The following is a 26,125-nucleotide window of genomic DNA, read 5'->3' as shown; positions in this document are numbered from 1 at the left end:
TTTAAGAAATCGGAAAGGTTACCTTTCCAGTTCCTACCCAGCTACACTACCGCCACCACAAGTCTGAAAGGTACCCTTTGCAAGGGGATACAATTCAGCCCCCCCCCCCCCCTCAAATAAACATTGGCTGTGCTATTGAAGTTTTCCGGTGACGTCGTAATCCTCCAACGCGTTGGAAGGTTTTTGGAAAGTTTTGACAGTGTTGGCAGGGCCTTCGCCGGAGATACCACGACTTCGTGTGACACCCCCCACCACGAGAACTAATAACCTCCATAGTCACGGACCTGGCTGTTCGCCCCGAGGGATCAACGGACCCCCAACCGCGGATTAATCATCGCGTAACTCCTGCTGCCTCCAGCAGACGGCGCCGCTGTCGCCGGCAGTGCAGTGACGTCACGGGCAGTCTCTCCCCCCCCCCCCGGCAGCTCTGTGCCAGGGAGGGAGGGGGGAAGGCACAGTCACGTGGGCGGACAGCAGGGTGGCAGAGGAGAGGGCTTATCGCGGCCGGTAACCCCCCTGCGTGGGTCGCAGCACCGGGGAATAACGGAAGCCTCTCCTACCGACAGTTTGAATGCGCTTGAAATGACAATTAGTCCTTCCCCTAGTCCCCTAACCCTCCTTCATTCGCTCATCTCCTCTCAGCCCCGGCCAGCTGTTGAGACAAAAGCCCTCTCTCTCTCTCTCTCTTTCACTCTCTCCCACTCTCTGGCTGTAACAACCGCGTCACACACAGAGGGTCGGGAAGAATAAACAAATTGAAAAATAAAATAGTAGCGGTACATATAATTCAGAGTGTCCAAAAAATAATGTCCCAGCTTCACTGGTATATTATAACTAGGGACCGGAAAAATTTGCGGGTTTAATGACCGCTAGAATGAACTCCGCGGCTCTGTGTATACTCGGGAAAATGTCACCCACTCATTGGCTGCTGTCGTGTGAGACGTCCCAACGTACTAGTCTGTGATTCGTTACAGATTTGGTTACGTGTTTCTTATTGGCCCAGAGTCCTGAAGATGAGTTGTGAGCCAATGGCAGAAGCAGCATTGGTGTATAACTATTTCAATTTTAGGATATCGCGAATTGAATCCGCGATTTTTTCGGGTCTCTGATTATAACCGTTTAATTTGGACTATTTATAACAAATCATACATCAAATTAAAGGTAAACCAACCTATTTTTTTTATTTACAAATGTTCAATATGTGCCCCTTTATTTAAACGGCACACATACAACCCAAAGTCCCATTATTCCCACACTTTGGTCAATTCTGTGTTTCAGCTCTGGAAAATCATTAGGTAGCGGAGGAACGTAGACAAAAACGTTTTTAAAGGCCCGAAGGAAAAAAAAATGGAATGGCGTTATGTCAGGTGAACGTGGAGGCCAGCGAAAAAGAGCTCTGTCGTCTCTACCATTCGAACCAATCCAACGGTCAGGGACTTAGACGTTCAACCACTCACGAACAAAGAGATTACAAATGGGAAGGGATTCCATCTTGTTAAATAAAGTTTACAGGCTCACCTTCTACTAATTGGGGAAAGAGCCATTTTTTCGCGCTGCAAGCGAGAAAATATCAAAGCAGTATTCGCGCATGCGCTTATCTCAAACTGTTCGAGTTACTCTTTAATTGTGACCATGAAACGACACTCTAAAACGTTTTCAGTTGATACCATAAAATTTCATAACTGGGACATTTTATGGAGACACAGTATATAATAAATTGCAATTCGCTCTAAAGAAATGTTTTGCACGGGTACTGTAACTATCTAGTATGAAACGCCTCGAAATGCTGTACAAGAATTTTCATCTCCAAATTATCGTCTTCTATTTTTTGAGACATTTTACAAATTATAATTCACCCAGATTGATAACGAAAATTTTATTTTTAGTTAAATCACTCTTCAAAGTCAGATCCAACAAGCATTCTTTTGACACAGTGATAAATATATCATAATAGTATAAAATAGTTACAACATGCACTACTCTTGGAGCGCAATAATAATTTTAACATATCCCCCCCCCCCAACCCATTCAGTGAAACTATATACCCTAGCGGGCGAAAAAAATGTATTCCGTAAACAAGATCATCTATAAAAAGGTCTCGCAATATATTTTATTGAACTAACAGTCACAGCTTCTCAATAGTTGAAAAAAAAAACTTAACATATTTATAATATTTTAGAGAATCAACAAAATGTTAAATATCTTTGACGCCATGTTTGTTCAAAACAATTTTTCTGGCTACTTAATTATATGGTATATATTTTAGGTTGCGATATATCGTTTTATGACTATTCAAGTTTACAAAATGTTTTTCAGAATAGTTTCACTACCATAAAGTTTACTTTGGCATACTAACACGCTTATTACATCCCTCGATGTACGCAAAAGTTAATATAAACGGGTGTATGTTGCCACACGTGGGTCCGTCATCTTGAAGACTTCGGCTCATGGCTATAGCTAGAGACCGGAAACATTCGCGGATTCATTTCGTGATAGTCTAGAATCCAAAAACGTTTGCCCTTTTGCTGCATCAGTGATTGGGCCACAGTTTATCTGAATGATACTCGGCCAATGAAAAACCTTTAACAAAAGAAGTATCGAATCACTAGCGTCCCAGTTAACAGGTGTCACGAGTCAGTAGCCAATGAGCAAATGTAATTTTCCCGCGTGCATAGAGGATCATGCAGTATATCCTACAGGTCATTGATATCGCGAATTTTTCCGGTCTCTAGCTATAGCAGTTTCTGCATGCATGCGCATTAGACTTTCAACCTGGTAGTGATTGTTTCCCAACCTATCGTTCTCTATCTTACGTTTATCTGTGAATACAGAAGGCTTATTTAATAATAACATTGAGTGAAACATACTGTTTTGGTAACCTTAACTATCTTCAGACTTAACCTATTGAATTTTAACTCCTGGCATAATTACTTATTATTTTTGTAAGATCATGCCTTATATATTTTATTTAAAGCCAACTGTTTTGTTTATTCATATAAAATTGAAGACAGATGTAATATGTGGAAAAAATTTGTAATGTTTCTATTCCAATTTATATATCTATAAAGCAATATAAAAACCTGATTTTGAACAATTTCCTTTGCAGTATTAAGGTTTTGCAACCCATTGATTTGTGCTGCATCAAATTGTTTGAAATTATAATTTTCGGTAACAAAGCACAGTGTTGTGAGAACAATAATTTAATTTGTAATCCCGCCGCTAGCTTATGTAAAAGTATTCTTCACTAACCCTGTCCACAATAGCAAGTATGAACAGAGAGAACTACAAAAGTGTGTGTGTAGGTGTACATGTACAACATGGACAAGTATTCAGTATTATTCACCAAAGTATATGATTTAAAAAAACGTATATAATTTCTATTTGTTTGTTGCTTTTTTCATCATGTCAATTTTACTTTGCATGCTGCGCGATCATTGTAAAAAAATCATTCTCATTATTTTTTTTCTTCACAATATGCCTAAATAATTATAACATAACCTCACTTTATAAGCACAATTAATATCATTAATATTCACAAAATATAAATATTTATAATGATATAGTTATTAATATCAGCCACTAAAATGTAAGTTTAAAAGCACATAAATAATTATTGTTATTTTTATGTAGTCTATTTTTGTCATCCTGTGAAAATTTCGTTGGTGCGCGCGCTCCGTAAAAATCCACTTTCATCTTTTTTTTTCCTTCATGACTCCTTCGGTCGGCCATAGAGCACACGGAGCGAGGAGGCGCGACTTGAGTGAAGCTGCGAAGTTCGCAGCTCATCCGCCGGGCGCGCCAGTGTTCCCGAGGGGGGGAAGAGCCGAAGAGCGCGCGCGCTATTCTCGTTCCGGGGCCGCCAAGACCCGCGCCGCGCCTCGCCGCGCAGACACTCTTTTTGACAAACTGCTCCCGGTGGTCGGCCCCACGGCCCCACAGAGGGGCGCGCCCCGAGCGGGCGAGGCCCCGGGTCCGACAGGAATCCTTCAAAGGAGCCGCCCACGCGAGCGGAGCGGGCGGGGCATCTCAAAGGGCAGGGCCCGTCCTTTCGGCCCGCGCGTCCGCCTTCAGCGCCAGGCTCGCTTTTCACGTCTTTTTTTTCTCCTCGAAAAATGAAACTAACAAAATCAGTAAACGCATAAACTTAAAAAAAAATTGGTTGTCTGTAAAGTCGGTTTACGGACGATAGTTTAACGTGACAACGTCATAACAAAACATTGATGAAATGATCGCATACTACTTTTATGAATAAAATTGAATCATTTTTATTGTATTATCACTATTTCGTATGGATACAAAGAAGGAGTGAAATGAAATCTACAATTTAATTGATAAATTTACTTTTATTTGCACTCATTTATTCAAATACGTTTATTACTTTAACGAAGAGATTATTTTAACTATAACTTTTATACATGTTTGCTATTTAACTTCTTCCAATCTGTGTTATTCTGTTAAGGATAGGACGATGATAGGAAAAGTAGGAAACGAATGGGAGTGTTTGAAGTTTAATGTGCCTCGTAAACGTCAAATCGATGGTTGTTCCAATCGATTGGAAGAGAGATATATGCGGCGCAAGCGTACAATGAGCGTAACGGGACACTTTTTCGTGCGTGCAGTCGGCGTTCAACGATTTATTAGACGTCACGTCAAAAAAAAAAATATGTCCCCAAACACATCTCTAAATAATATAAAAACATGTCGCTGCCCGCGTCTGTCTGTACGCTAACTTCTAAACCAAACAACGGAAATTCAAGCGGTTTTCACCTTCATATAAAGAATATCTTCCAAAATATTTGTATGTGTATAATACACTCGTATTAAATTTAAAGATAGTAGAGGAATCTCGATGTTTTTGTGATCAAGTCGTAAAAAGACGCTTTTAAGGCGTTTACATGTCTTAAACGTCAAATTAAAGTGCAAAATAACTTTAGCTCTTAAAAAGGGCGTACAGAAAAGTACATAATAGTGACGTGGTTTTTTTTTTTCAATTTCTGAAGCTCTGCACACCGCGTGTGTGCTCGGGTAGTGAAATCACGTGTGCCGGTCACCAGGCAGTGATGCGTCATTGATCGATGCCCGAATGTTCGGTTCACAACCCCCCTTCTCCCCCTACACCCTCCGGCGTGCGTACATGGGTCGGGGGACCAGTTAGTCCTCGCATTGTGCGTCCTCTCTGGACCCCGCGCGCTAATTGGATCAGATAGTCGATGGCACCTATGTTATCGCCGCTACAGGCACGTGTTTTGAAATCTCCGCTAGAGAGAGAGAGAGAGAGAGAGAGAGAGAGAGAGAGAGAGAGTTCGGTGATTCTTCTCGTCGCGGCAAACATGACACGTTTATTTCACTGAACTTCCTATTCCGACGTAAGTTACACCGAGGGGGAGGGGAACTTAGCAATGTAGGTTGTAATCAACAGTGAAATAATTAAAATCAATTTACTCTTTTTTTATTTATCTTTCCAATAAAAATACAACTTTTTTATCGTAAATTAACAATCTTAAATGCCCCTCTACATAAGTCAAAATTTATTTTACTTAACAGTATGGTATCCACAGCCACAATTGCACATCAGTCTCACATCAACAAAGTAAGGTTTTTTGTTTTAATTTTTTTTGGTAACTTTCCTTACCATGAAATGGAAATGTTTTAAACTGTATTATTGTACGAAAAATCTACCACCAAATATAACACGTTTCCTAAGCACTATAATTTAAAAAAAAATTGTAAAAAAGAAAATACATGTATATGTTTAACACTCGCTTCGTTAGGATAAAACCATCCAGCCTCTATAAAATGTGAATTTAAAAAAAAGGATCTTCAACCACAGATATTATAAAGCTAAACTAAATCATAATAATTCTCAACACAGTGGCATTTAATTTAACGAAAGAAAATCTTGTTTATTATTTAATTTAGTATTCACTTTATTTCATAACATTCTGGAACATTATGACACATTATAGAACTTTCTAGAAGATTCTGTAGCATTCTAGAACATTCTCAATATTCCAGAACATTCTAGAAAATTCTGGAACCTTCTGGAACGTTCAGGAACATTCTAACCAGTCTCAGCCACTTCGGCACTCGATTCCCAGTTGCTTCGGTGATCTCCCATAAGAAGTCCATTGGTGCGATGCCTTATTTTGACACCCATATCTTGGAACCCAACCCCTGCAGTTCCAAACCGAAACCTTCATCGATAGGGGATGGAGGGCTACCATGCCATATACAACCCCCATGGAGCTGTGGGGGTGGATTACGGGGTTATAGCGGCACGCACACAGAAACCACGCTTACATTTATTATACGTGTTGATCTTCTATAACTTATATCACACGGTTGAGAACGCTTCTAAAATACTCGCCAAGCCAACGTCATAATCAATGGGCGAAAATCTATAGATTTCCCCTGGTGAGGGGGGGGGGGGTGTCACGGGTTAAAGTTTATCATTCCCACTTCACAGTTACATTTTTGCAAGCGCAAGCAGGCCCCCCCAGAGTGTGGTGTTTGGTTTCCGGAGTAGGGGGGGGGGTGGGTTTCACCCCTGTTCCCCCCGGGTCTTACGCCCATGCTATAAACTATCACTTCGCTAGGGGGACGCACCACAACGCCGAAATACCACAACGCCGAACGTACAATAACGCCGAAAACCATAACGCCGAACGTACAATAACGCCGAAAACCATAACGCCGAAATGCCAAATTGACCACAACGCCGACAGCTAGAAAACTGCTGTGTACCACAACGCCGTACTACCACAACGCCGAAATACATTAACCCCGAAAAATGTCATTGCAGGACTGCCACAAAAGTTAGTTTAGGTAAGGTTAGCACACAAATTCATTCAGTTGTTTTTCATTTTGCTCCTGTGCCCCCCCCCCCCCTCCCCGCAGCAACATTTTTCGGCGTTACTGTATTTTGGCGTTGTGGTACACAGCAGTTTTCTAGCTGTCGGCGTTGCGGTCAATTTAGCATTCGGCGTTATGGTATTCGGCGTTATTGTACGTTCGGCGTTGTGGTATTTCGGCGTTGTGGTAACGACCCCTTCGCTAGATCCTTGTTTTGTCTTAAACCTCAACGCTGTCTCGCAACTCGACACAATCACTCTCTCTCTCAGAACGGTGACCTCGATCTCACGAGAACACCAACTCGTGCTCGCTGACCAACTCGCCGAACTCACACACCAACTCACTCCCCGGCAACTGTCTGGCCACGCATCACCCAGGGCCCGTCTAGAATGTTCCCCGTGAGTCTCACCAGGTGATAACCCCTCCGATAAGGACTCGGTTCTCTGTAGCTGAAGCCCCGTGGCGGCTCAAAAATCACCTGTCACTCTGTCAAAATCTTCGTCTCCAACTACATTTGGCAATAGAGTCGGAAGGAAAAGATTTATAGTTAGCGGAATGCATTTTTCGCGAAAAGATCTGAACACTTATTCGACTGCAACAAAGTATACCCGCACCTGTGGATTCTGCCTTGTGATTGGCGGTCGTCTGCGAGAGAAGTCGTTGCCTTATTTGACCGAGCCACTCAGGACGCGTTTGCTTCCGCACTGGATTATCGTGATTGGTGTTGTTACGAAATACGCGTACCTGAAAGAAACTCACCCAATCACGAAACACAGCCGATGCTACAGTGTTTTAACTTTCAGCTAGTCTCGAAATCTTTTCGCGAAATCTGCACGCCGCTATTGATAGTTTATCCCGCGGGTTGCTAGACGCGTCTGAAGGACTGGAAGCAGACGAAGAACACTTAAGGAAACATCCAACTGATAAAAGGTGCAATGTGCCAGCGGCAAATGGACGTAACACATCGACCAGGTTATGCACATGCTTGTGGATTCCAGCCTCACACCAACCAGTCTCTAACAATTGCCCATGTACTTGCAGTCCAGCTTGCTATGTGTCACGCTGTGCGGTTGAACCGTCTCGACATCTCGATGATTGTGTTCGGTATCGACGAAACAAAGAATGAATTAACTGTCCCCGATATATAGGGACCGGAAAAAAATTCGCGGATTCAATGACCTCTAGGATAGCCTCCATTATCCTCTGCACTTCTCAAGTAAACACGCGTGTTCAATGATTACTAAATTATGAGTCGTCTCCACTGGGTAGCTTGTGATTCGACGCTTTTTTGGTCGATAGTCTCTCCAGTTAAAACCGCGAGCCAATAGCAGAACCAGCAGAATTATACACATGTTTGAATTTCAGCCTATCACGAAATGAATCCGCGAATTTTTCCGGTCTCTACCGATATACATATAATTTTTTTTTTTGACACTGTGGGTGCGTGTTTCGGCCACAAGGGAACTAACTGCCCTGGAGGCGCGACGGTTATCAGAAATTCGCGAGAACTGATGATCGACGGAACGCGAAGAATAAAAAAAAATTCACCAAGGGGACAGGGGGTAAAAGTTATTTTCACTTCTTCTTCGGGAGGGTTGGGGGGGGGGGGAAGACGCCGACGGGAGGGCGTGACTTCTTAATTAAAAAACTTTTTTTTCCTGTCGTCGGGTGCCGAAAAAGATTTTAATTAAAAAAATCTGGCGAAGTTTCTGTCGTCAGGCGCGCCCCCTTGCGCGTCAACAAAAAATGGGCCGGTGTCGGTGAAGGGGGGGGGGGGGTCTCTCTGGTCTCGTCGGCGGGTCGGCCGATGACAGACCCGCGATGGACCCGCCTACGCAGCGCGCACTCACTGTCTCTCTCCAATGCACCTCTTCTGCCGTTAGCGCCGTCCTTGTCTCGCAGTGCGCTGTTGCCGGGCGCAAGCCATAGAGCAGAAAACGTCTCTAGACACAACTTTTCAATGCAATGGAATTATTATTATTTTTTTTGACGTGACAACGTCTAATAAATCGATGAACGCCGGGACACCAGTGAGAGTGCATGGGGCTGCTGGTTGAAGCGCCCACTCTGCCAGCTGTGGCCAAAGTTACCACAACCTACACTTAACTGAAATTACTTTTCTAGGAAAAAAATTTTAGTTTCTGAACATAAGCCCCCTTCTAAATCCCACATTTTTTTTTTGCTGTTATTTGCCGGGGAATTGTTTAGAGGAACCATGGCAAGCTGAAAACAAGATGGCCGTGTGGATTATAACCTTCCATCCCCTACCTGGCCTTCTTCAGCCCTTCCATCCCCTACCTGCTCTCTTCAGCACAACAGTTGTTCCAACCCCCTCTCCCCTCCGGTTCCCCAGGACACACACCAGCCGTCTGGCGTCTCTGAACACGCCCTGCTTCCCGCCAGACGCCCGCCGAGGAAAGGATTCCGGATTAATTTCCGTTTCCTCCTCCCACCCTGCTCGAGGGCAAGGAGGAAGGTGTTTCGAGGAAACGGAGGAAACTCCAACAACGGCGATGCACGGGGGGGGGGGCAAAAAGAAAAAAAAAAAGCTTAGACGCAAGTTTATCTTCCCCCCAAGTCGCGGATAAGTCTTAAAGAATCGATCCGAGAGTTCGGCTGAAGCCGCGCGCGGGAGGTAGGTATTAGGAAATACTGGCGGGAGCTGGATGAAACAACAAACGGGCTTTCAAGAAGCAGAAGGGGCGTAAACTGGGGAGGAGTTTGGAAGCGTCTGGGGTATTCGGTCCCCCCCCCCCCCCCCTTCTTTTGCCGCAGCCGCGAAACAATAGCCGCTCGCTCTCGACTCGTAATGAAGTTCCGGGTGAGTTGTGGAGTTGGTAAGTCCATACGTCCCTCCCCCCTCCTTTTTTCCAACAAATAGTAAAGAATAAAAACAATCGATTGCGAAAGACGAGATGAGGGTTTTTAGTGCACGTGCCCACCTTGACGTAGAATATTCGACAGTACAGAAGCAGAGATGCTGGGTGCGTTCCGAATAACCCGAGAAATTAGCCAAGTTCTCTGCCAATGAGAAGGAACGCTCCTTTCGCTCATATGTGACAACCTCTATATATACTAGCTGCCCGACCCGGCTTCGCACGGTTGTATTAATTGGGGGGGGGGGGGAATGAGACGAAATCTCTTATTTACAGTTATAATAAATGAAATAAAATTCAAATTAATTAATTTTGACAAAAACTTAATACAATGCTTTGTAATGTACCGAAGAAAAAACGAATAGCACCGATGGTTTCCCGACTCTCGAGCACGCAACGTTGTCATGGAGACGAAGTGCCCACTGTTTCCCGGGCTTAAACACCAATCAACATTGATAATCAGTTTATTATTAATTATAAATTATTAAGACCATTAATCGAAATAAAAACAATCCTATCTCTCAAGTTGGAAATAATTACACATAAATTCCAATTTTCATCGGAATAGGTTGACTTGGTGAAGAGTTCACTGGAAAAAAAATCAGGACACTGGGTATATATATATTAATTATTTAATTAATATATTTAAATCTCGCTGTGACAATTAGGTTTCAAGCGCGCTGCAACAGAGTAGGTACATGAATGTTGAGTCTTTTTATTTAAATTTTAATGCATTCATTTTTTCACTGCAAAGAATTGAAAACGTTAAAAAAAAAACAATTTGGTGAATTTTTCGGAACTACTTTTATCATCAATAGATGACAAATTATTTAATACAAACTCAAATTAATTTCTTTAATGTTTTCCAAAATAATCAATTAAAATATACCTCTGTAAACTTACTTTTGGCAGAGCTCCGAGTGAGAAAGCTTGCATGCATGATCCTACATTGTTAGAACTAAGAACAATTAACAATGTATGTGCTATTTGTAGTGAAAAACATACCAGTGGTGTCCAACGCAAATATTCAAGGGTTTTATTATGTAATGTTTTCATTATTAGGGTGACTGAACACAAAAAAAACTCAGATATTAAGGTTTTTAATGTCTATAATAAATTATTTAATATGCTGAAATGCGAGGGAAATATTTTTGTGTAGTGTAGTTTGTTGGCTCATGGCAAGCAGCACAGGCGCTCTAGGGAAGACATAGGCAAGTACATGGAATGTTAATAGGCTTTGCACAGGCTCTGCTGAAATTTAAGTATTTTTTATTTTAAGAAATAAAAATTACTATGCGTAACATATTATCTAGCTTCATTAAAACTGCCAGATCAAACTGAGATTCAGTTTTTTGTGCCTTACAGCACCTATAAACGAATTATGAGATAAAATAACAACAAAAGCACAAGACATACACATCAATGCGACAAAACACGAAACAACACAACACAAGATAGACAAAGATCGATAAAGTTCATGTTAACCTGTTGGTTACTTTGGTTTTCACAAATATCTTAAACCGAAACTAAAAAATGTATACAAAATAAATATAAGATTACAAAAGTTTTACCAATGAATATTAGTAGAATATTAAAAGGAGTTATAAGTACATTTTTACACAATTTATAGTTACTAATAGTTTTAAAAGTGTCACTAGTTATGTCTCTATCAACAAAAATTGTAATAAAATGTATATAATGAGAACTGCATCACTGATCGAACGTCTAATAAATAGAAAATGCAAAAAGGTTATATAGGAATGTAGCATATTCAAAATAATTTAAATGCCTGAAAATTTTAAAAATTAATTTCAAATCATTTCATAAGACCTAAAGATCTTCATGTGTTGCTAATAGTATTATCTACGTGTTGGTGAAAAAATAAAACTTGGCATTAATATAACTCGAAGTCTTAAAAAAGGACACCACGTTTAATGTCATTACTATGTGATGATTCTGATTAATTAAATAAGTTTCTTTTGACTAAAGGTTATGCAGTAAATGCTATTGTAATTCAGAGACGTTTGTTAACTTGATAATGAGATCCGGACAGCTGAAATATCTTACTGAATAGTTTTACAAAAATATTTACCAATTATATTTTTTATAAGCATCTTTTCTTGATCAATTCTGATTACAGTTGGAATATCATTTATTAAATATTAAAGAGTAGTTGAAATAAACTACTACTTTGCGGAACACCTAATACTATGAAATTGAATTTGCAAATTTGACTGAAAAGTGTCTATTTATAAGATAATTAAAACATAACGCACTCATTGCATGACGAGGCCTAAAATTGATAATTTATTAATCATAAGTTTATGTTGGAAAGTATCAAAGGCTTCCCTCATGTAGATATAAATTTAATATTTTATTTACATCTGGATTTATACTGGTACACACACACACACATATAAATGGCGTGTGTTAAAAACGATATTCCTGATTGAAAACTATATGGTTTTACAGAAATAATATTATTAGGAATAAAATTCATGTGCCTATAAATATTTTTTTGACAAAAACTTATAAAATACTACAAAACAATGGTTTCTGACTAAAATTTAACCGTCAATATACCGATAAATGGTTGTACACACAACCACTCACTGACTGATGCACACTTAGTTAAAATATTTTTGTACAAAAGCAAATTTTTTAAAAATGTTTTAAATGTTTCTTTGAGCTTTATTTATAACATGTTGGAATGATAATGCTACAGTTACTAAAAACTAAAACGCTACAAAACTACAAAAAATATTTTTGCAAAACTCCGTTCCCCCGGAGAAACCCCCGGAATGGCCACCGCATGGGGAGCCCAAGAAAAGAAACGGGCTCCCCATTTGGAAGCCACCTGGAAGGTTTTTTTCTGTTCCACCCACCGTTTCTTTGGTAGCCTGACTTGTTACAAGGGATTGTATTCCTACCAGAGAAAATGCCGCCATTCTCTCTGTGCAATCCGCCTTGGAGGAGCCGGGGCGCGAACCCGGGTCCTACAAGTCACAAGGCAGGCGCTCTACCCCAGAACCAGAGTGGTAGAGCGGATACTTGCAGTCTTCTTAACACTGACATGATGTTATTCCACGAGTTTACTGTAGTTTCGTGTGTCATTAACACGTGCAGTAACATATAACTTCGGTGACGAACAAATTTATGTGTTCTTATGTTGTTCGTTCAGCATGAATGATGTAATTTCATAACAGTGAAATATAATTTTTATAATTTGTCTGGCAATTTTTTAGTTAATTTCCTGCAAAAAAACTTACATTCCAGCTGTACAATAATTATATAGAAATATAGACTAGCAAAAAAAAAAAATGCAAGAGCTTGCATTGTCGATGGTAAAGTTATTTTGAAATAAATGTTAGATATTATAAGAGTGTGTTTAGTTAAAATTTGTGTGCTTACAACCACAGAAAAGTTAACTTTTTTGACGTGACAACGTCTAATAAATCGATGAACGCCGGCTGCACTCACGAAAAAGTGTCCCACTACGGATGTGTCCTGTTTGCTCATTGTACGCATGCGTGGCATCTTTCTTCCACTCGATTGGAACAACCATCGATAGGACTTTTCAATCATATTTTCGTCGTTTGAATTATTTATATTATGTAATTTAACTATCGTCCACCCTTTTTCAGCACAATCGGTATGAATGTTGAATATTCAAATACGTTTTGAACCAACAATGGTGTTTTACAGTTACACATAATAATCAAATTACACCCGGGATCTGTTGCACAATGTTTTAAAAAATATTGTAACACATTATAAATAAGTTTGGGATGCGTATTTGTTATAAAATCGTGTTATAAAAACGAAATAATATTATTCCCCTACTGTGAACAAAATTTTTATAAATATGTATATAACATCTGAAACTTATATTTTTCAAGTATGGTCTCGTTGCCGTGCGGTCAGCATCACTACCTTCGGTTCGAATCCCGGCAGCTGCGAAATTTTTGTACTTGTAAAAATAAATACGGCGCACGCAACATTTCAAAAGTAATAAATATATTTGAATTAATGAATACAAATAAAAGTACATTTATAAATTAAATTGTACATTTCATTTCACTCCTTCTTTGTATCCATACAAAATAGTGATAATTCAATAATAATGATTCAATTTTATTCATAAATTATGCAGAGGTAGATTTTATCATACAAAAGATAGAAAAATTAAAAAAAAAATTCTTCCTCAAAGAATATAATATTTTTAATGCCTAAATGGTTTGGTTGCAAAAACCTATTACGGCTCAGTCTCAGGCCGAATATGATATTTCCTTTTCTTCTGGATCAATCATTTCATCAATGTTTTGTTATGACGTTGTCACGTTAAACTATCGTCCGTAAACCGACTTTACAGACAACCAATTTTTTTTATATAACTTTTGGCTTTCTTTATTTTTACCGTGCTTAATATGTGCAACTAATACTGGAAAGATATTCAACAACTGTTTGCATATAACTTTAAATATTGGAGGTACTGGGGCAACACTAAGTATAAATGGTAAAACTATTTTGTAGTGATACAGTTATTTTCATGTAATTGTACAAATAAACAAATATGTAAGTTTACAGGGATATTTCTGTTCCATTTGAAAAGGACTTTTACGGTGCACAACGGCAAAAAAGAATTACTAAAATATGAAACTTAACAGATAAAAATTAAAAAAAAAACGGCTATACAGAGACGCACAGGTGAACCCAGCGATGTGAATAAACAGTGATGACAGCACAGACAAATACCGTAAGCAAAGGTTGAGCGAAAAAACATATATTTTGAAAACCACGATTATAGCACATAATAACACAGTATATGATTTCGGGAAAGAGATCTATTCCCTTCTTAAGGAAAAAAAACAGACTGAGGTTTGTCATGACATACAGTTTAATGAGTAATGGCGTATGTCACAAACTACATCATCTTGAATTACTTATCCTATTATTTAAAATGTTGTTTGTCAGTGGAAATTTTATTTAGTGAACTACACTGAATTAGTTTATATTCACATACATACTGACTTTCTTTAAACAGATTTGTGTTTTGTTTGTTTTATGTGTATATTTGTTTACCCTTCTGTTAACAAGGCACAGGTATTAGTGCAGAGAAGCTTATTCAAAAGAGGAACCGGTTTCTGTAACAATAAGTGTTAAGAGCGTAGGAAAAAGGGGGGGGGGGAGTAGGGTTGCCAGATTTATTTAGACAATGAATTTTTTTTTACAAAAATTACAATTTCTGGAATTTCAAAAAGTTCTTAAGGGATCGTCAACTAACCTAAAAATGTGTTTTCAAGCATTATATTTGTAAAAGAGTTTCCGGAGGAGGGACTGGCTTCTGCCCTCCCCTTCCACAAACACTATCTACACCCATGGCAAATGTGTAAACAAAATCACATGTAGTTACACGCACTAGTACACGATATACTCAAAAGACGTGAATTAAAATTTTGGAGACCGTAATGTTTGATAGTTGTACTTATAATATTAGATGTCAATAATTTTTAAAGACATGTGATGATAGCCTTCATGGATTACTATAGTCTGAAACTATGTATTTGTACTATTATGCAGTAATCGTACACTCACGCCTGTAGCATAAGGAATCACTACAAGGCAATCTGAAGATGAGAAAAGATACACTATCGAAGTTTATGGACCGAGTCGTAAGGCACTATATCCGTATTCCAAAGAACATAGGTTCAAATCCCGACTGGTAATTGTCATATTATTTTGACGTGAAACGTCTAAAAAATCACAGCGAAACATATGGGTAGGTACCAGAAAAAGTCTGACGAAAAGGTGTGTATCATCTCGCTTTAACATTTTCCTAACTATATAGACTTCGGCTAGAAACGCACTTAATTCTTCCTTACCTAGACCTCCCAAATACACTTAGTTTTAATTTAGGTTCGGAAAAAATTTTCTGTTCAGTGTAGCTCACGACTAAGATGTGATAGTGCGGTGATTCGTGTGATTGTGTTTGGAGAACTGACAACACTGGTCAATACAGAGTGTACGTTCACCAAAAAACATTAATTTTAATATTATGCCTTCGGTATCTCATTTATAGGGACCGGAAAAATTGGTGTTCAAGTTCCTGTAGGATGAACTCCATAGTTATACGTACACTCGGTCAAATGTCACCCACTCATTGGCTGCTCTCTTGATATGCGTTCCAACATAGAAGCCTGAGATTCGATAAAGCTTTGGTCGGGTGTTTCTCATTGGCCCAGAGTCAGGTGAGTTGTGAGCCAATAGCAGAGGCAGCACTGAGGTATAACTATTTGTATTTTAGCCTATCGCGAAATGAATTCGCGAATTTTTCCGGTCTCTACTCATTTATCATATCACAGGTCATTGTTAAACAGAATTTTCGTCGAATATTAATTGAAATGAATAGTAAGCTACCATTTAGAGTCTGTTTTGAATTAAAATTTTTAGTACGTATTCAATTTCTCGTTTTTATTATTTTAATTTTAAACCATTACGCTAAACGTGACTCACTGACGTAGAAGTTTCACGTGAAAGCAACGACCGTGAGTCTCGGTACAGACCTACCGATTTTTTCTAGAAAATTGGTTCCGTACTGTAGGTCATGGCTAATTCCTTCACATTGTCGCTCTACTGTGGCGTTGTGTTTTGCCGTCTGCATTGATTTTGCTGTTAATATGTTTACGGACAAGCAAGCATTTCAGAATAAGAAGAAAAATAATATCGGAAAAAGGCTATTCCCCTGGTAAACATACATAAAAATGATTTCAAGGCTTTCATAAATTAATATTGTTACGATTTTCCTGCGGTTTCGTAAAGGATAGCCCAATTAAAGATTTTTATCACACACACAGTTTTATTTATTACCACTACTTGTCACTTACAAATAATCTTCTAAATTGGCAGATAATTAATTACAGGTAAAGAAATGTAAATTCCCCAGTCACTCGTTTCACACACCTCGCTGGGACGCACTTCCGGTGCAACTCTCGCCGCAGCACCCCTCGTGGGTCTCCGCCGCGGGACTCCGTCGCCGCACTCCGCCGCCGCCGTCACACTCTTCGCCGAGATCCCACACGACGACTCGCTCGCAACTTCACTCGGGACTCCACCGCGCCCGCTACTCTATCGCCCAGAACCTCCCGACTCCACTGAACTCACTCACTCCCTGCCCTGGAACCTTCGTCCAGGGACTTCGCCACTCTGCCGCACCCGCGGCACTATCGCCTGGAAACTCCGCCGCAGGAGAACTCCCCACTGAACTCTCCTAACTCCACTCAGACTGACTCGAAGGTCGGCCCAACCTCCTTATATAGCCTTTGGGTTCCCGTCCAGAACAATCGGGCATGTCTCCGAGATATCGCGCGACCTTCGCCGTCGAAATGTCCAGAAACGCGTCGTGAGTCCTGTCGAAGGACGCGGCGGCTGCTCAAAGAACGCCGATAAACGCAACAAGCATCGGGTTCCCACAAAACGCGCCGATAAACATGTCTGAGTCCTTTTATTCCGCAGTGCGGCCTCTTTCAAGTAACTCGATCTGAGGCAGGTGCGCGCTGCGACGGTCAGGATGTCGCGGGATAGTATGACACGAGATACCAGGGAGAGGATGCGGGTGGAAGGGGGGCGCAGACAGGCCGAACGAGCGCGGCGACGCCAAGCACTGCAGCCAAGCGCGATCGAAACAATATTATGAAATGTTTTCACTTAACAGCTCATTACAGTATTTTTAAATGATTTCTTAGTCATTGAGGCAGTTAAAATTTAGGTCTAATTTCAAAACTACTTAATCAGTAAAACTTAAACAGCAAACGTAAATCGTTCTCAAGTAACGTATAACAAATATTCCGTATTCACAGTTCACAGGTTGGAAATGCTGTGATTGTTTATATCTATTCTTAGAGACCTGAAAAATTCACGGGTTATTTCGTGTAATGATAAAATTCAAATAATTATACCTTAGTGCTGCTTCTGTCATTGATTCACTGTTAATCTGGAGGACTGAGGGCCAATTAGAGATCCTCACTCATAGAAGTGTCGAATCACAGACCACCCAGTCGAGACGACTCACAAGTCAGCAGCCAATGAACAGTTGGCATTTGCCCGAGTGTGTAGAGGATATTGGAGTCTATCCTGGAGGTCATTGAACCCGCGAATTTTTCCGGTCTCTATCTATTCTTAATGGCAATTGTTTTTTTTTTCTGTACGCCTATGTGTTAAAATACTCTTCTAACGGTTTTCAAAGCATATGCTAAAAACATAATACTGGAATCACAATACCCTCTAACATCCCCAACATGACAAAAACAACACCACAGCCATTAAGAAGTAAGGCAGTAGTTACGTCAGCCCACAAAATGTGAACCCCAATAGCCTATCAGAAACATAATGTGGGTATTATTAATGATGCAGTAACGTAAAAATATATGTTTTTGTGAAATCATTAATGCTTAAGTTTATTTTACTGTTCTTTTGATAGACATTACATAAAATAAACTCAATTGATTGGCCACCTCAGTAGTATAGATGACTATACACCTGATGGTGATAATCTGTTGCGGCATTTTAAACATATCATATAAATAATGCAATATTTTACTTAGTACTTAACCGTCGGTTGTCACGAAATTGTGATTTTCGGTCACTAGATTGCATTTAATTTCAACTAGTGGCCTGGAGTTAAAACATTAATTAGAATCAAAAGACTTTGTATGCTGATTATTTATAATAATTCTATCTAAGTTAATAGACATAATTTACTCATGTCTTTCGAGTATTAGGACTGTATGGTCACGTTTTAACTTATGGTAGTTTTCCGTCGCCCCCAGGCTAAATTATTCCATTATGGTAGTCTTCCAGTATGGCAGTCTTCCGTCGCCCCCCGTCAAAACAGAAGGAAAAGTGCCATAATTGAAAACTACCATATTTTTATTTTTACAGATCGCGGTTGTAAGTATACACTGTTGCTTCCTATAGGGTAAATCCAGGAGAGATGCCGCGGCAGGGAAGATGCCGCACCCGTCGTAGTTACTACACTTCCACACAGATCGCAGCACGGGTCGAGCAGAACGTGCGTTTTGTATCCACGAAGCGACGCCATGTTAGTAATCCGGGATAGCTGCTACATTACGCTTGTAACAGTCGATGTTTTATGTAAAGCAAGGGGTTTTGACTCGAAAAACTTCAATGAAGGTATGTGAAAAGCTTTGTTACTACGTGTGTTTATAAGTTTATTTCTTAATATGGTTTTATTAACTTCTCTATTGTGTTGTGAATCTTGTGATGTACAAGCATGGTAAAAAAAACCGTTTCCTTACTGCAGTTCGTGAGTGCGGCATCTCTCCTTGAACATTTGAAAAGATGCCGCGCAAAAATAAAGGAGAGATGCCGCAGTGTCAAAAGTATATTTCTTAAGTCTATTTACTCACGAATAGCTACAGAATGATTTATTTACAGTATTTTTATATATATTTGCCGTGGTTTAATAAATTTGAAAACTGTATAATTTTTTGGATTTATAATTACAAAAACTTCATACAAGATACATATGTTATGTCATAATAAGTAGATCAAAATAAACGAATTTTATATGCTATAAAATAAAATAGACCAAATTACATTATCACTTATGTATTTAATTTTATTTCAGATAAGGATATAACTTATATCCTAATAAATATTTTGTATTTGTTTCAGGAAAATGCCTAATTACTACCGAAGGAAGTCAGAACGAGCAAGTTGGTCAGAAGAAACTTTGAAAGAAGCCGTTTCCAGAGTGAAGGCAGGGGACATAGGCAAGAGAGAGGCAGAGCGATATTATGGCATTCCAGCCCGGACCATATCTCGGAGGATTGAGAGGAACGACTGCACAAAGAAAGGTCTTGGACCAGAAGGTACATTGGGTACAGAAAATGAGAAAAGACTTGTTCGTCACATCAAAAATCTTTGCAAAGTTGGATTTGCTCCTGACAGACAAACCGTCCGTGTTTTAGCCTACATGTTCGCCGAAAAATTGAACATTAAACATAAATTTTCTAGGGAATCTCAAATGGCAGGGTATGCTTGGTTGAACTCCTTTCTCAAGAGAAATCCGGAACTAACAATAAGACAAGCCGAAGGTCTTTCTATTGCAAGAGGTGTAGGGATGAATCGTGACGAGACATGCCATTTTTTCAGAATGCTACAGTCAGTGTTAGAGGAGTATAATCTGATGGACAAACCAGGGCACATTTTTAACGTTGACGAATCGGGATTCCCTCTCATTAACAAACCAGGGAAAGTGTTAGCAAGTAAAGGTTCCAGAAATGTCCACACATTGACACCTAAAGAAAGGGGAGAAAACATCACTTTGATAGGATGTTTTAATGCAGAAGGAAGGTACTTACCACCTGTCCTTATAATGAAAGGTGTAAACAAAAAACAGGAGTTCTGTGATGGGCTACCTGCTGGTTCAGATGTGTACATGAATCCAAAATCCTCCTACATAAGTGCTGAATTATTTCTTCGGTGGTTTGTAGAACATTTTGTACCAAGAAAACCAACAGGAAAAACAGTGCTCATTTTCGATGGACATGCTTCTCATGTAAGTGCCCTAGATCTTTTGGAAATCGCTGAAAAGGAAGATGTTGTTATCATGTGTTTGCCCAGCCATACAACTCAAGCACTCCAACCACTAGATCGTTCGTTTTTTGGGCCTTTGAAAGGAATGTACAACAAAGAGGCTAGTATGTGGATGCGAGAGCACCCAAGCCGGAATATAACCAGATACCAAGCTGGGCAGCTCATTGGTAATGCATGGAGAAAAGCTGCCAGTGTTGGTAATGCTGTTTCAGGATTTGAGGCGACTGGGATCTTTCCTTTTAATCCTGATGCGATTCCTGACCATTTCTATTCAATTTCTGATGCATCTTCGGCTTATGTGAAAACGGGATGTAGTCACGCTTCTCCTGAGAATTTTGAAGTACTTGTGGGACATAGGCCTACTAATGCTCATATCTACCAAAATAAGGTTATTCAGTCACAGGAGTCATCTACAGTTCCAATTGAAATCTCATTCCACAGTACAAATCAAAGTAAAACAGATCCTACACCATCCACATCTAAAGAAACTCCAACAAAGCATCTCCATGATATTAGTCCACTCCCACAACTACCTCCTCTTCAGAAAAGAAGATTCAAACAATGTGCACAAATTCTTACCTCAAGAGAAAATTTAGAAAGATTGAAAGAGAAAAAGAAAAACAAACCCATGCCAGCATCACTCGAGATAACCCAACCTGTGACTTCAGCTAAAGGATTGAAGAGAAAGAAAACATCTCGTAAAGAATTTAACAAGAAAAATGAAAGTGTTTCTGTTTCTCAAACTGGTAATGACATTGATAATATTTGTTGTGAATGTTGGGAGAACTATTACAAAACTACTTCCAAGGTGGACTGGATTCAGTGCAGCATGTGTGCAAAGTGGCTTCATGAGACGTGTACTTTGTACAACACATTATGTAATGAATGCGGAAGAGAAGAAAAGAGAAAACTTAACTTACAACAAAAAAAATAAAGTGCGGCATCTATCCTCATTGGTGTGGCATCTCTCCTGTAGGAAGTGTTATGCTGAGAAAAAACAAGCCCCAGAAAACATTCACTTATTTCGAGACATCTTGTAATTACAATAACTATATGTTTTTTTTCTGATAAAGAACAAAATGTAGTCTATGTAACATTGTGTATGTAAAATTTAATTCAATATATTTTTTTCTGTAGATTTTTTTCAAAATGTGCGGCATCTCTCCTGGAATTACCCTAACCCATTTTTGGAAACTTTTTTTTCTATTAGTGCGCAATCGTTTATGTTGATTTATGACTGGAACTACAGAAAGTAACCGTCAGAAGCGCTATCTGTAATCCTTTTAAGCTAATCTAAGAAACAGCTAGAGGGTTAACAGTGCTACCTAGCGATGTATTCTATACACTACTTCAAGAGCAAAGCAGCTGTACTCATTCCATGGAGTGTATAAGGAAATATGGTAGAAATCCGCCCGTACTTTGAACTTAATGGCAGATTTCCGTTATGGTACTTTTCCGCCTTTTTCGAAGAGGCCAGGAGGAATTCTGTCATTATGGAAGTCTTCCTATATGGTAGTTTTCCTCGCCCCCACACAAGGTCGTCGCTTGTTGCAGTGCGTGATCTGCGTGAACGCCAAGGCGACGATGCAGACATCGCCGTGCGGGCACCGGGTCGTGTGCCGCAAATGCTTCGTGAAGACGATCCAGATGGCGGTGTCGCAGCGCCTGCTGCCCCTGCGCTGCGTCATCTGCCGGGCCAAGATCCTCCGGCTGAAGCAGAGCGGAGGCGGCGCACCCGTGCTGCTTCACCAGTCCGCCTCGCAGTACGCCGTCAAGTCGTGGGCGGTGCCCAGCTCCGCCTCCAGCTACTCGGTGGGCGCGGCGGGCAAGTGGGCGGTGCCCAGCTCCGCCTCTCAGTACTCCATGGGCAGCGTGCCGCCCTCCGCCTCGCTCTACTCCATGAGCTCTGGCTCCTCGTCGCTCTCAGGTGAGGCAGGTAGTTGCTTCAAGTCTCCCTCTCCCTTCCACTTCTCTTGTCTTCATGTGGGCGGGGCCTAGCTCCGCCTCCAGCTACCTAATGGGCGGGCAAGTGGGCGGGGCCCAGCTCCGCCTCTCAGTACTCCATGGGCAGCGTGCCGCCCTCCGCCTCGCTCTACTCCATGAGCTCTGGCTCCTCGTCGCTCTCAGGTGAGGCAGGTAGTTGCTCCAAGTCTCCCTCTCCCTTCCACTTCTCTTGTCTTAATGTGGGCGGGGCCTAGCTCCGCCTCCAGCTACCTAATGGGCGGGCAAGTGGGCGGGGCCCAGCTCCGCCTCTCAGTACTCCATGGGCAGCGTGCCGCCCTCCGCCTCGCTCTACTCCATGAGCTCTGGCTCCTCGTCGCTCTCAGGTGAGGCAGGTAGTTGCTCCAAGTCTCCCCCTCCCTTCCACTTCTCTTGTCTTCATGTGGGCGGGGTATAGCTCCGCCTCCAGCTAACTGATGGGCGGGCAAGTGGGCGGGGCCTAGCTCCCCTCTCAGTACTCCATGGGCAGCGTGCCGCCATCCGCCTCGCTCTACTCCATGAGCTCTGGCTCCTCGTCGCTCTCAGGTGAGGCAGGTAGTTGCTCCAAGTCTCCCTCTCCCTTCCACTTCTCTTGTCTTAATGTGGGCGGGGCCTAGCTCCGCCTCCAGCTACCTAATGGGCGGGCAAGTGGGCGGGGCCCAGCTCCGCCTCTTAGTACTCCATGGGCAGCGTGCCGCCCTCCGCCTCGCTCTACTCCATGAGCTCTGGCTCCTCGTCGCTCTCAGGTGAGGCAGGTAGTTGCTCCAAGTCTCCCTCTCCCTTCCACTTCTCTTGTCTTCATGTGGGCGGGGCCTAGCTCCGCCTCCAGCTACCTAATGGGCGGGCAAGTGGGCGGGGCCCAGCTCCGCCTCTCAGTACTCCATGGGCAGCGTGCCGCCCTCCGCCTCGCTCTACTCCATGAGCTCTGGCTCCTCGTCGCTCTCAGGTGAGGCAGGTAGTTGCTCCAAGTCTCCCTCTCCCTTCCACTTCTCTTGTCTTCATGTGGGCGGGGCCTAGCTCCGCCTCCAGCTACCTGATGGGCGGGCAAGTGGGCGGGGCCTAGCTCCCCTCTCAGTACTCCATGGGCAGCGTGCCGCCATCCGCCTCGCTCTACTCCATGAGCTCTGGCTCCTCGTCGCTCTCAGGTGAGGCAGGTAGTTGCTCCAAGTCTCCCCCTCCCTTCCACTTCTCTTGTCTTCATGTGGGCGGGGTCTAGCTCCGCCTCCAGCTAACTGATGGGCGGGCAAGTGGGCGGGGCCTAGCTCCCCTCTCAGTACTCCATGGGCAGCGTGCCGCCATCCGCCTCGCTCTACTCCATGAGCTCTGTCTCCTCGTCGCTCTCAGGTGAGGCAGGTAGTTGCTCCAAGTCTCCCTCTCCCTTCCACTTCTCTTGTCTTAATGTGGGCGGGGCCTAGCTCCGCCTCCAGCTACCTAATGGGCGGGCAAGTGGGCGGGGCCCAGCTCCGCCTCTCAGTACTCCATGGGCAGCGTGCCGCCATCCGCCTCGCTCTACTCCATGAGCTCTGGCTCCTCGTCGCTCTCAGGTGAGGCAGGTAGTTGCTTCAAGTCTCCCTCTCCCTTCCACTTCTCTTGTCTTCATGTGGGCGGGGTCTAGCTCCGCCTCCAGCTAACTGATGGGCGGGCAAGTGGGCGGGGCCTAGCTCCCCTCTCAGTACTCCATGGGCAGCGTGCCGCCCTCCGCCTCGCTCTACTCCATGAGCTCTGGCTCCTCGTCGCTCTCAGGTGAGGCAGGTAGTTGCTCCAAGTCTCCCCCTCCCTTCCACTTCTCTTGTCTTCATGTGGGCGGTGCCCAGCTTCGCTTCCAGCTACTCGGGGTGTGCCGCGGGCAAGTGGGCGGGGCTTAGCTCCAACCTCCAGTCCTTCATGGACAGCGTGCACCCTCCATTTTGCTATACTTCATGAGGTCTGGCTCCTCAGGCTAAATGCTTCTCATAATTTCTACTAACGTCAATAACACCTACCTTTTCCTTTAATTTTAGGGTTTAAGGTAAATTTGCTATTAATTAATAATTTCTTGCACTTGACAACATTTTTTAAATGTTGTTATTGGAACAAACAAAAACCGAAAGGCAATGCAATATAATTTAGAAATAATTTTTTCCTTCTTTAAATTTGGTTTCGTTAAAATTTAAGAAAGGAAAAACATCTTTGCCCCCTCCCCTTTTTTTTTCTTTCTTGTAATTATTTAGTCTTGTACAGCACAGTTAGAGGAGCCGCTAGAATACCTGACTGACCTCTTGGTTCATTTCGTGTCTTTTAAGGCTTCCATGCACGATCAGTTCAAACTGTCATTCGGACGAGTAACAGGCGATTTGCCTAAATTTAATTCGTTAGGGTGATTTGCCTAAAGTCATTTCACCTAAAGGCGATTTGCCTAACGTCGAATTGCCTAACGGCTATTTGCCTAAAGCCGATTTGCCTAAAGGCGATTTACCTAACGGCGTTTTCCCTAACGGAGTTCTACCTGACGGAGATTTGCCTAACGGCGTTTTGCCTAACTCCGATTTGCCAAACGGCGTTTTGCCTTACGGAGATTTGCCAAACGTCGTTTTGCCTAAAATGTTACAGTGATGACAAAACCTCGTTTTGCCTAACGGCGTTTTGCTAAACGGCGGTTTGCCTAAAATTAGGCACAACGCCTTTAGGCAAAACGACACATGCCCATTCGGACGTGTGAGTGGTGACTGAACAGTTGGAACAGTCGTGTGTGAGCAAGGAAGGTGGACTGATCAGTCGGCACTGATGGACTTGCGAACTGATGGCTTTCCAAAAAATCTGACTGTTGGCTCGAGAAGACCAGTCCGAACTGCCGTGTGTGGGAACAGCGTCTCGTCAGTCCAAAAAAACCAATCTTTCAGTCCATTAGCTGAGTGTCGTGGCAGACATGTTTGTTTATAGTCTTTGGTTGCTTTGTTATTTCCCCCCCCCCCTCAATTTTCTAACTAAACATATAACTGCAATTGCAACATCATAAGTTCTTTCCATGTTCTACAATGAAACGATGCATCTAACATCTACGGAAACGCCAAGACTGATCATGTTTAGGGAGGTTTCAGTTCAGTCCAAACTATCAGTTCGGACTGAGCAGTCCGAACGGAGCTGGACCTAGCGTGTGTGTGTGTGTGGGGGGGGGGGGGAGCCTTAACAATATCTCATTCAGAATTTTACTTTTCAAATTATAATGTTTCATATACATAAAAAAAAAAATTAATTGCATTGAAAGGTTGTGTCTGAAACGTTTTTGCTCTATGGCCCGTGTCTGGCAACAGAGCACTGCGAGACAAGGACAGCGCTAATGACAGAAGTGGTGTATTGGAAAGAGAGAGTAAGTGCCGGGGACGCACCACAATGCCGAAATACCACAACGCCGAAATACACTAACGCCGAAAAATGTCATTGTAGGACTGCCACAAGGTTAGGTTAGGTTAGACTAGGTTAGGTTAGACTAGGTTAGGTTAGGCTAGGTTAGGTTAGGCTAGGCTAGGATAGGCTTGGTTAAGTTATGTTAGGTTATATTACGCTAGGTTATGTAAGTTTAGGTTTAATTGTGGTATTTCGGCGTTAAGGTACATTTAAGAAACACACACAAATTCATTCAGTTGTTATTTCGGCGTTGTGGTACACAGCAGTTTTCTAGCTGTCGGCGTTGTGGTCTATTTTGACATTCGGCGTTATGGTATTTCGGCGTTGTGGTGACGACCCGTAAGTGCCCTTCCAAATGCACGCTGCGAGCCTAGGACGAAGCGGGGCGAAAATTAATATTTGCTGCATGAGGTTAG

The 26,125-nt window shown here is 42.0% G+C and overlaps 1 protein-coding gene across 1 annotated transcript in view; it reads left to right on the top strand.

Annotated features, from left to right (window-relative positions):
* LOC134542847 (nucleolar protein 58-like) overlaps nt 1–26,125 on the top strand; it is a 171,683-nt gene that overhangs the window by 122,007 nt on the left and 23,551 nt on the right. Inside the window, exon 3 of the mRNA XM_063387415.1 lies at nt 21,900–22,272. Coding sequence (XP_063243485.1) covers nt 21,900–22,272 — 373 coding nt within the window. The remainder of the gene's footprint in view (nt 1–21,899; nt 22,273–26,125) is intronic.

The sequence above is a fragment of the Bacillus rossius genome (assembly GCF_032445375.1).
Source record: "Bacillus rossius redtenbacheri isolate Brsri chromosome 9 unlocalized genomic scaffold, Brsri_v3 Brsri_v3_scf9_2, whole genome shotgun sequence".
Classification (NCBI taxonomy): domain Eukaryota; kingdom Metazoa; phylum Arthropoda; class Insecta; order Phasmatodea; family Bacillidae; genus Bacillus; species Bacillus rossius.
This window is presented reverse-complemented; position numbering and strand designations above follow the sequence as displayed.